The 12,271-nt window shown below is 45.5% G+C and overlaps 1 protein-coding gene across 2 annotated transcripts in view; it reads right to left on the bottom strand.

Annotated features, from left to right (window-relative positions):
* Positions 1–691: 691 nt before the first annotated feature.
* Positions 692–12,271, bottom strand: part of NOL9 (nucleolar protein 9) — a 218,576-nt gene continuing 206,996 nt past the window's right edge. For both annotated transcript variants that reach the window (XM_085864094.1, XM_085864093.1), the window contains exon 12: positions 692–1,224. In XM_085864094.1, the coding sequence (XP_085720220.1) occupies positions 1,099–1,224 (126 nt within the window). In that variant the 3' untranslated portion in view covers positions 692–1,098. The remainder of the gene's footprint in view (positions 1,225–12,271) is intronic.

Raw genomic sequence — 12,271 nt, 5'->3', positions numbered from 1 at the left:
CTAACATCTAAATAACCAAACCGGGTGACCCAGCGTGTGTGTATGTTTATATGTATGTATAGATTTTAACTACTTTTTAAAAATTATATTTGTGCAGTCACTGAGCACCAAACAATGGACTGTTGGTTCAAAGATGCAACAGCTTGGTGACAAGTCATGTTAGCAGCCAGTGAATGCAATTTCCCCATTGCAAGGTAACAACAGTTGGATTTTCTTTGTTACTTTGGAGGAGAGAGGATAAAATGATGGTCCTAAAATGGCATTTCCTCCTACTCAGAGGCCAAACACAAGGAAATTAGAAAAAATATGTTTTAAAATGCTAAAACAAGGTTACAATTTGATAATTATAGTGGTTAAGCAATATTACAGGTGTCATGCAAAATTGCTTCAAAAGACATTAAATTAACTTGGCAAACGACAAATATCTCAAAGCAACAATCAAAAACAACCACAACCCTCATAACAACTTCCTTTTAAAATAACATGCAGATGTTTTTAATCATGAGAACACATTTTTGTGCAGCAACAACTTCGATCCACCAAATAAGAATCTCATCCTGATCATGTATTATCCAATTCCTTTGCCCCACGACTGGAGAACAATAAAATTCCTTCCCCAGTCATGGGGTAAATCATTTTGCCCCACGACTGGGGAATAACTTTATTCACACTTATTGAATAAGTTTTGTTAAAAAAAAAATCAACTCGGTCAAGATATGCATGTTTCAGCAAACAAACTGTGAGGCATGTACGTTTGAGTGACAAATCAGTCTGAACATTCCGCTGGCTTATCAATTAAAAACAAAACAACCCTTCAGTTACAAATGAATAGGAAGGAGCGAAGAAGTCACCTTGTTCATTGTATGAAGCTTTACAGCAAAACAGACTTCTCCAGTCATTGGTTGTCATCATAACCATGGATATTCAGGAACTGCTCATTTGCTGCACTTCAGGGGGTGGGGATGAGGGGGCGAAGGGTGGCCATGCCGCTGATGAAGTGTCCCCCTCCCTTTCCCCAACAGTCATTGGCAGTGAATGGAAAAATAATGAGAGCCAAGGAACCAAAAAGGTAGAGAAAATGTTTTTGTTTTGTAAATGTCACGTATATTTCTGTGCCAATTGTTCACGCCGCTGGAGGCTTTTGTTAATCACCATCTTGAAAGAGCCAGGACACTTGGTATTGAGACTTCCATTGATGTAGGGAGCTGGTGCAGAGCTGGAAAGCTATGTTGTAAGGAAAGGCAAAAAGAAATAAAATAAATAAAGTACAAAGAAGCATCGTTGAAATCATCATCATCATCATCATCATCATAATCATATATTTGAACAGGAGCAACAGTTTTGCAACACCAATCCCTTCAAATGCCAACCTTAAATATGAAAATTTGGAATGAGTACAAACAAACAAATCAGCCATGGATTCAAATAAACAAATTCAAGGATCTCAAAAAAAAAGAAGAAAAAAGAAGAATGAAATGGATGAATAAAAATTATTTTGATGCATCGACTCGTGCCATGTGATGGGATGTGTGATACAAGCACAGAAATGAACCGCATGACAGGATTAACAGTTTCTTCCTTTTACTCTTACTATTGAATGAAGAGTGCAATGAAAACGGATAGTTTTGGTATTCGTACAATTTTGCTATTGTAGTGATAACATATGCAATTGAAGATTCGTGCTCCTAATGTTGTATTGTTTAGGTTTAGAATACAGGCAATTTCGATTCATGTGGATATTGATTTTGTAATGAATATACACATGAATTGCTTATGAGAGGGTCTTCACCCCGTGGGGGGAAGACCCTTTCGTGAGCAGGCCGTTGCTGCTCCTCTGGTTGGCAACGAGTGCCCCGGAAGCACTGGGAGAAAGAGAGTGGCATTTCTGTATGTGGAGGAATTGTGTTGCTCAGCTGGTGGGTCACAGATGGCAGAGCACTGGTATGGTTTGCCAGAAGACCTGGGTTTGATTCCTGGTCTGGGCCTGTAATTTTTCCACATATATTTATAACTAGCAAATACCACTCGTCACATCGCTGAGGGAAACACTGAGATGGGAGGGAAAAAAAACAAAACAAGAGGAGGGTGATAGAGGTCAAGGGAGAGTGAGGTGAAAGAGGGGGAAAGAGAGAGGAGGGAGGGGGAAAGAGAGAGGAGGGAGGGGGAAAGAGAGAGGAGGGAGGGGGAAAGAGAGAGGAGGGAGGGGAAAGAGAGAGAGGAGGGAGGGGGAAAGAGAGAGGAGGGAGGGGGAAAGAGAGACGAGGGAGGGGGAAAGAGAGAGGAGGGAGGGGGAAAGAGAGAGGAGGGAGGGGGAAAGAGAGAGGAGGATGGGGGAAGCAAGGAGGGAGGGAGAGTGAGACATTGGGGGGGGGGGGTAGGGAAAGTCGACGTGCGGTGGAGCGTCAATTACGATTCACACTGTCTCATCAAAATGATTCTGCACAGAATAACAGTGAAGATGGAAACAAAATAATATCTGAAATCCATTTTCTACTGGTCATACTATAATTACCACCCAGAGACAAACACTGCCCGGACGCGTCCGGAGACAAGCACCGCTCGGACACGTCCGGAGACAAACTCCCATACGACATAAACACCACCAGGACACGTCCGGAGACAAACTCCCACCCGGACACCGCCCAGACACGTCCAGAGATAAACTCCCATCTAGACACGTCCAGAGACAAACTCCCATCCGGAACCGTCCAATAGACGAACTCCCATCCGGAACCGTCTGGTGACAAACCCCATCTAGACATAACCACTGTCCAGACAAATATGGAGATTTGTCCAGAGACAAACTCCCCTCCAGATATGAACACCGCCCGGATACGTTCGGAGACAAACACCGCCCGGACATAACTACCACTTGGACGCATCCAGAGCCAAGCTGTTCGGAGGAAAACACTGCCCGGACGCGTCTGGAGACAAACTCCAGTCAGGACATAAACACCGCCCAGATGCGTCCGGAGCCAAACACTGCCCGGACACGTCTGGAGACAAACTCCCATCCGGACACGTTTGGAGACAAACTCCCATCAGGACACGTCTTGGACAAATCAACACTTTTTTGGGGGAGTCGGAACTGCTGATTCTTTTAAATCTGGAGCTTCTCTCAGTTATTCATCTGCACAAATGAAATAAAGCCACGAACGCTGGCATCTCCAAGCGTTTATAAGCATTTATATACAGTGGGGAGAACAAGTATTTGATACAGTGCCAATTTTGCAGGTTTTCCCACTTACAAAACACGTAGAGGTCTGTAATTTTTATCATAGGTACACTTCAACTGTGAAAGATGGAATATAAAACAAGAATCCTGAAAATCACATTGTATGATTTTTAAATAATTAATTTGCATTTTATTGCATGAAATAAGTATTTGATACATCAGAAAAACAGAACTTAATATTTGGTACAGAAACCTTTGTTTGCAATGACAGAGATCAGACGTTTCCTGTAGTTCTTCACCAGGTTTGCACAGACTGCAGCAGGGATTTTGGCCCACTCCTCCATACAGATCTTCTCCAGATCCTTCAGGTTTTGGGGGCTGTCGCTGGGCAACACAGACTTTCAGCTCCCTCCAATGATTTTCTATTGGGTTCAGGTTTGAAGGCTGGCGAGGCCACTCCAGGACCTTGAGATGCTTCTTACGGAGCCACTCCTTAGTTGCCCTGGCTGTGTGTTTCGGGTCGTTGTCATGCTGGAAGACCCAGCCACGCCCCATCTTCAATGCTCTTGTTGAGGGAAGGACGTTGTTGGCCAAGATCTCGCGATACATGGCCCCATCCAACCTCCACTCAATGCGGTGCAGTCGTCCTGTCCCCTTTGCAGAAAAGCATCCCCAAAGAATGATGTTTCCACCTCCATGCTTCATGGTTGGGATGGTGTTCCTGGGGTTGTACTCATCATTCTTCTTCCTCCAAACACGGCGAGTGGAGTTGAAACCAAAAAGCTCTATTTTGGTCTCATCAGACCACATGACATTCTCCCATTCCCCCTCTGGATCATCCAGATGGTCATTGGCAAACTTCAGACGGGCCTGGACATGCGCTGGCTTGAGCAGAGGGACCTTGCGTGCGCTGCAGGATTTTAATCCATGACGGCGTTGTGTGTTACTTATGGTTTTCTTTGATACTTTGCTCCCAGCTCTCTTCAGGTCATTGACCAGGTCCTGCGGTGTAGTTCTGGGCTGATCCCTCACCTTTCTCATGATCATTGAGGCTCCACGAGGTGAGATCTTGCATGGAGCCCCAGACCGAGGGAGATTGACTGTTATCTTGAACTTCTTCCATTTTCTAATAATTGCGCCAACAGTTGTTGCCTTCTCACCAAGCTGCTTGCCTATTGTCCTGTAGCCCATCGCAGCCTTGTGCAAGTCTACAATTTTGTCCCTGATGTCCTAAGACAGCTCTCTGGTCTTGCCCATTGTGGAGAGGTTGGAGTCTGATTGAACTCGTTATCTGCATAAAAGACAGCTGTCCACACTCAATCAAACAGGTGCAGTTAATACAGGTAATGAGTGGAGAATGGGAGGGCTTCTTTAAGACAAAACTAACAGGTCTGTGAGAGCCGGAATTCTTACTGGTTTGTCGGTGATCAAATACTTATTTCATGCAATAAAATGCAAATTAATTATTTAAAAATCATACAATGTGATTTTCAGGATTTTTGTTTTAGATTCCGTCTTTCACAGTTGAAGTGTACCTATGATAAAAATTACAGACCTCCACGTGGTTTGTAAGTGGGAAAACCTGCAAAATCGGCAGTGTATCAAATACTTGTTCTCCCCACTGTAAGTGGTTTGTAGCTATGATGAACAGACATTCTATAATGTGTGTGAAGTGAAAAAAACCCAAAAACTTCATCGTTAAGAAATCGTTGCAGCCTGTTCCAAGTCAATGCATGGTTGAGCAGGCCAAAAAACATGGTGGCTTCAGACCCCAGCGAGGTTACCCAGGAAACACCTTGAGACCCGAGACAGCGAGGTGGTCGAGGATCGCCTGATAAAAGATTTAATCAAATAAGGCCGTTAATTATCTTCAAAAGGGGTGTTGTAATTAGCCCAAACACCAAATTTTCACTCTTGCACTTCCTTGGAGTTTTCTTAGTATGCATGAAAAGTTTCAGGCTACTAGGTTTTATGGTTTTGGAGTTATGGAGGACACACACACACACAGCTTTTTATTAGTATAGAACTATAGATGTTTGTTCTATCCTGTTCATGTATAATTACATTACTATGCCCCCTGTGGTGATTAATAGCAGACATGGAATTGTCCCCCCACAGGGGGGGGGGGGGAGGGAAAGATGCTTTCATGAGCAGGCCCTCGCTGCTCCCATAGTTGGCAGCGAGCAGCGAGTGCCCCGGAAGCAGCGGGGGGAAAGAGAGTGGCATTTCTGTTTGTGGAGGAATTGCATTGCTGAGTTGGTGGGTCACCTCGATAGCTCAGATGGCAAAGCTCCGCTGCAGTTTGCCTGAGGACCTGGGTTTGATTCCCAGGATGGGGCCCATAATTTTTCCACATCTATGTATAATGTTTGTTCTATCCTATTCATTTATAATCATTTTGTCATCATGATTTTAGACTTTTCTTATGGCGTGTTCTCTCTGTCATCGCAGACAGGTCAGTGGTCTCCTCTGTCTGCACACCCTCCACTCTTTCCGTACTTTACCCCCCCCCCCCAGGTTTCTGCAGGGCTCACACGGTCCACCATCAACTCTTCTGGTGAAACTCCCTAATTCCAGAATCACTACTCACCACCACTCATTCATTCCTCTTTTTTCCCCACCTATAGAACCAACTTCCACATTCTCTTCAATTTATTCTTTCCTCTCGGTCTTCAAGACAGCTGTTCACCACTTCGGCTTATCACAATGTCAGACCACCACCCCCCTCCCAATCCAAAACCGTGATATTTTTCTATCCTCGTTAACACCACCCCCCCCCAACCCCTTTTCACCACCTACTTCCAAATTTCCAGTTTTTCCTTCCTGAGAGTTTACTCCTGTATTTATCTTGAGAGCACCACCATCCCATGCATCCTCCCCTATCCCTCTTTCCTCCCCACTTCCCTCATCTGTTTAGGTCTCCCCTATTTTATTCTTCAACACTGCTGTTGGTGTTTTTCCCCCTCATTCTACTGTTCCTTCCAGCTTTTTCATGAGCCTTGACCGTGTATACAAAAAAGGACCACTGGACCTGTCGCTTTTCTGGGCCCTGGCCTGATGTTGGAACCCAAATTTGGTAGCATTCTGACTGGTGGATCTGGAGAAGACGACTTTGGAAGGAATTTACACGACCGCCATTTTGACACACTTCCGCTCAAGTGATCAGCATGGCCTCCATAATTTAACATTATGACCCTATCCTAATGTGTGTCATCCAAATTTGGTAGCATTCTGACTGGTGGGTCTGGAGAAGAAGATTTTTGAAGTAATTTCCCCTAAAATTGACGAAGTCAGCCATTATTAAACACCTCCAGTCACGTGATCGGCATGACTTTGGCAATTTAACATCCCTATCCTGGCTTAATGTTGCAACCCAAATTTGGTAGCATTCTGACTGGTGGATCAGGAAAAGAAGATTTTGGACCAAATCTGCGTGACCGCCATTTTGTCACACTTCCAGTCACGTGATCAACATGGACTCCGGAATTCAACATTAGGACCGTGTCCTAATGTTGTAACCTAAATTTGGTAGCATTCTGACTGGTGTGTCTGGAGAAGATTTTGAAGGAATTTACACGATTTTCCCAAAAATCTACGAAGTTGGCCATTTTGACAAACTTTCAGTCACTTGCTCAGCATGACTTGAACAATTTAACATCCCAATGCTGGCCTAATGTTGCAACCCAATTCGTTTTTGCCATTTTGACTGATGTGTCTGGAAAAGAAGATTTTGGAAGGAATTTGTGCAACCGCAATTTTGACACACTTCCGGTAATGTGATTGCATGGCCTCCACAATTTAACATCAGGACTCTGTCCCAAAGTTGTCACCTAAATTTGGTAACATTCTGACTAGTGGTCTGAAGAAGAAGATTTTTGAATTTTTTTTTACTATGTTGGCCATTTTGACCTACTTAAAGTCATGTGACCAGAACAAGGTTTGCAATCCCTGTTACCAGTTGGGAAAATAACATTGCTGCCAAATTTCAGCCGGATCGGCCCAGCGGTTTGGCCGGAGAAGTCAAAAAAGGAGACGGACGGACGGTGCACGATGACAATACCTAATCTGGAATGTAAATTCCACACAAGCTAAAAATAGCGAATTTAAACACATCTAGCAGAGGAACATACCGACAGGATCACATGATAGAATAGACGTGACGGAAGCAGGTGTGATCACCAAATAATCTGTTGTTGAGGTGCAGTGATTGGTAGGGAGTTTCTTGGGAGAGAGCAGCAAAGCAAGAGCAAAGGACAGGAGAATCAACAAGGAACCTTGCAAAGAGTGGTGATGAGTCATGCAGGTCATTTGGAGAGGGACGCAAGTAGTTTAGCCTTCAGTAGTGGTGCCTTGGCAGTACAGGGTGCATGGCCTGATTGATGCATGAGATCGAGTATGTGCAGCATTGCTTTGTTTGTGAAGCCAGAGAGCAGATGCCTGAACTGAGTCAAAAAGACCAGTTTCATGCAGCAGTGGAATCATAGGAATGGAGGGATGAGCAAATGAAGGACTGACCGAGCGGCAAGTCCTTTGAACAGGTCCAATGGGAAGCCAAAGGCTTTTGTGTTCTCAGCGCATCACAGCCTAAGCCGTGCTGGCACAGACCACCCATGGAGACACTCTGGCATAACACTGGCTGCATAAGATTCAGCACCTTATAAAGGTGGGAGCTTTCTGTCCTTTAAAAGTCCCAGTATTCACACAGGTGGTTTACTTATAGTTCCAATGTGCGGCCTCAGTTTCCTCTCCGGCCACTCCCGGTAAGAGAAAGCATGATTTGCAATCCCCTCCTTGCCTGCCATTCTTTGAATCAATCTAATGAGGTCCTCATTCTGTGCATCTCGTCATCAGCCGTCATTTAATAGTCTTAATCATGAATTCATTCAGTCCACATCTTCCATCTGCTGTGCCGACACTGTGGGCCCATGAAAGGATGATGCGACTTAGGCTTACTCACGACATTGTAAAAATGTTGCCCGAGTGGCTCGAGGTTCCACTCAAATATTTTATAAGTCTGCCAGATCTAGCTTAGAGCCAAGTGCGTGCACAAAGGACAAGGTGCACAAGGTGATGAAGCAAGATTTTAAGAAAATAATTTTGAACAAAGAAAATGTTAATATGAGACAAATTTTTGTGACATCACAGACATTGTGTAACATGTCTGGTTTCCTGGGTGAAAGGAATAATTAGCCATTTTAATCAATCGGCTGTCCACATTACTGAACTGGCATAGTAAGCGGGTGTAGTTTCCACTTTGGGATGTTTTCATTACATGTACCTCCCTTTTGATTTTTCCTTTTTTTAATATGCAAAGTCGAGGTTTGTGGAAGAGTTGGAATACAGAATGGATCATCATGCAACAGCACATAAGAAAATAAAGAGCTGTATGAAGGGGGGTGACATCAGCACAATGCCACTGGATGAAATAGATGGATATGGACAAACAAGGGGTGCAGGTAAGGAGGAGGATTTGGAGGAGAATGCAGGAGGTGGACAAGGTAGGTACAGAAGCAAATTCTCAGGTAGGAAAAACTGGACATTCGGGTGGAGGTGAGGTAGGTGGTTTAAAGGGGGTAGAAAAGATCAAGGTTTTGGATTGGGGATGATCTAAGATGGTGGTGAACAGCTGTCTTGAAGACCTGAAGAGAAGAATGAGATTGAAGAGGATGTGGAAGTTGGTTCCACAGGCAGGAAAAATGAGGACCGAATGAGTGGAGGTGAGCAGTGATCCTGGATTGTGAGAGTTTAACCAGAAGGGAGTTGATGGTGGGCCACATGCACCCTACAGAAACATGGGAAAGATGAAGCATGTAAATGGCAGAGTATGCAAACCAGAAAGGAGGCGGTAGAGGACAGAGAGACCACCGACCTCTCTGCGATGGAGAAGTGATAGACCTATAGACTCAGCTTCATCGTGAGAGAATCTTAAATAATCTTAAAGGCCTCGGTTTCCATGGCATCAATCTGAGCAGGATATGAGGCAGGGGACCCAGCCCAGATGGGAGAGCACTCCTCCATCTTGCTGCAGATGAAGGCCTTGTAGGTGGAGAAGAGTTCAAGCGTGCCAAGGAAGAACTTTGCATGACGGATGATGCTCATTCAGCGACTGGTTTTGGAGGTCAACTTCAAAATGTGATTTGCCCAAGAAAGATGATGGCTGATAGTGAGATCCAACAGTATGAATGACTGATTGTTGAGAAAGTTAAGAAAATTGTTCATTAAGAAAGTAGATGTGCGGGTTTGCCAGATGGCCCGTTCGGAGAAAGAGAGTGTGCGGGATTGGTCAGAATTGAAAGATGTACTCCAATTGTTTGACCAGTTTTTCTGTCAAGGTCTGAAGAGAGGGAAGAGGCTGTAGCCTGCCTATCTGAAGGATGACGGATGACACGGCAGAGGGTGGATTCATCAGGAAAGAGATAAAGGGGATTTTCCAGTCACTGACCAATCCTGACAAATCTCACACTCTCACTATGTCTCCCCGAAAGGACCATCTGGAACCCCCCTCCCCCACCCATCTATTCTCTCAACAATCCTCTCGAAGAAATCCTTTCATTCAAGCTTCTGGGTCTCACTATCTGCCATGATCTTTCCTGGGAAAGCCACATTTCCAAGCTGGCCTCCAAAGCCAGTCGCCGACTGGGAGTCCTCCGTCGTGCAAAGTCCTTCCTTGGTACACCTGAGCTCCTGACCACATACAAAGCTTTTGTCCTTGCCTGATGGAGTACTACTTTCCCTGGTGGGCTGGTGCTCCTGCCTCTTACCTTTCTCAGCTTCATGCTGTGGAAACCAAGGCATTTAGGATTATTGGTATCTCCCATGATGAGGCTGACTCTTTGGGTCTCTCACTCGCTCACTGCAGGTAGACTCCTCTCAGGCCTTGCCCCCCCCCACTGTTCTGTCTGCAATATGTGCCCCCATAATTTTCCGCAGGGTGCCCAAGGTCTGCCAGAAACCCCCTTCTCGTAAAACTACCAAATTTAAGAATCACTGCTCACCTTCACTCTTTCATTCCTCTGTTTTCCAACCTCTTGAACAAACTCCCACACTCTCTTCAATCCCACTCTTCCCTCCAGGCCTTCAAAACAGCTGTTCACCACCATCTCTTATCTTCCCCCATCCAAAACCATGATCTTTTCTTCCCCTGCTAATTCACCCCAAACCCACCTCCTTCAAATTCCCTACTTTCTTTCCTGAAAGTCCCTGTCATGTAAGGACCTGAAAGTCCCAATAGTGTCCATCTTGTTTAGCCTGCGTACCATGCCCCACCCCATCCCTTCCACAGATCTCCCAATGTCTCTGTTACCCACAGTTTTTTCCTTCCCTCTCCTGCCCCTCTTGTCTCCTGCTCTCCTTGTATTGTTGTACGTTCTGTGTGTTAGCTCTCATACGAGCCTCAACATTGTTAACAAAAAAAAAGGGCTGGAGCCAATAATACTGCCTTGTGGGCACTGCAGCCTTGACAGGGAGAGGAGATAAGAGGATTCCATTGAGAACAGTTGAGAGGACACTATTAGGGACTTGACTTTGCCATCAGCACACCCCTTAGCCCACCTTGACTTCCTCATCATGTGATAAAGGAATAGGCTGTGGCCTGAAACCTGAGAGGAGGTTATATTCCTGAACTTCTCATAACCTATTCTTTTAGGTTGTCTTTTTTTGTCTGTTGCTCAATGAAATACAGGTCTCAATTATGGGCTGGTGCCCCCCACTTCAAAATCACTCTTGGATTTTTTTTTCTTCTCTAGGTTCGATGCTCCTGAAAAAGAAAAAAGAAGCAAACTGAAAGAAGGTTAAAAAATAACATTCTGCTGGGAATGGAGGGCAGAGTTTTATTTTTTTTTTTTTTGTATACCTTGGTCGAGGCTCGTATGAGAGCCAACACACAACTCACAGCAAGGAGGCATGAGACAAGAGGGGCGGGAGTGGAAGGGACAAAACAGTGGGGAACAGACACATTAGGTGTGAGACATTAGGTGTGAACTGTGGAAGGGAGAGGGATGGGGATGGGACGGGGAACATGGCGAAGAGAAGATGGACATTTCAGGGACTTTCAGGAAGGAAAGCAGGAGAAATGAAGGAAGTGGGCTTGGGTGGATTATCGGGGGTAGAAAAGATCGAGGATTTGGATGGGGGAAGATAAGAGGTGGTGGTGAACAGCTGTTTTGAAAGCCTGGAGGGAAGAATGAGAAAGAATAGAGTGAGGAAGTTTATTCGAAAGGCGGGAGAAGAGAGGAATGAAAGAGTGAAGATGAGCAGTGATTCGTGATTTTGGTAGTTTTACCAGAAGGGGGTTGTTGGCGGACCTTGAGCGCCCTGTGGAAATGTGGTGGGGACAAATCGCAGAGAGAGCAGGGGGGGCAAGGCTGGAGAGGAGTCGGTAGAAGACAAAGACCACCGACCAACCTGCGGTGATTGAGTGAGAGGCCCAAAGACTCAGCTTCATTGCGGGAGATGCCGATGATCTTAAATGCCCTGGTTTCGACAGCGTGAAGCCGAGAAAGGTGGGAGGCAGGAGCACCAGCCCAGAGGGGAGAGCAGTACTCCATCAGGCTACGGACAAAAGCTTTGTAAGTGGTCAGGAGCTCAAGAGGGCCGAGGAAGGACTTAGCACGACGGAGGATTCCCAGTCGGCGACTGGCTTTGGAGACGAGGTTGGAAATGTGACTTTCCCAGGAAAGGTCATGGCAGATAGTGAGACCTAGAAGCTTGAAAGAAAAGACTTCTTCCAGAGGATTGTTGAGAAAGTGGATGGGGGGGTTTTGTAAACGGTCCTTTCGAAGAGACATAGTGAGAGTGTGAGATTTGTCTGGATTGAAAGACATGTTCCACGTGTTGGACCAGTTTGTGATTTTACCCAGATCTGCAGTGAGCGAAGAAGCTGCTGCTTGCCGGTCTGAGGGATGACAGATGGTACGGCAGAGGGTGGAGTCGTCGGCAAAGAGAAATAGAGGATTTTCCAGAGAGTCCGAGAGTCCGAGAGTTGGGCAACAAGCAAGGGAAGAGCAACGAGCTTTAGGGGTGGGGGCACACAAGATGGTGGTGCACCAACTTCTTGAAGCCAGAGTTGAAAAACAGTGATGGAACTGCCCCTGAAAG

Source organism: Eptatretus burgeri, chromosome 18 (genome assembly GCF_056783735.1).
Source record: "Eptatretus burgeri isolate ZD-2024b chromosome 18, Ebu_testis_v1, whole genome shotgun sequence".
NCBI classification, from domain to species: Eukaryota; Metazoa; Chordata; class Myxini; order Myxiniformes; family Myxinidae; genus Eptatretus; species Eptatretus burgeri.
This window is presented reverse-complemented; position numbering and strand designations above follow the sequence as displayed.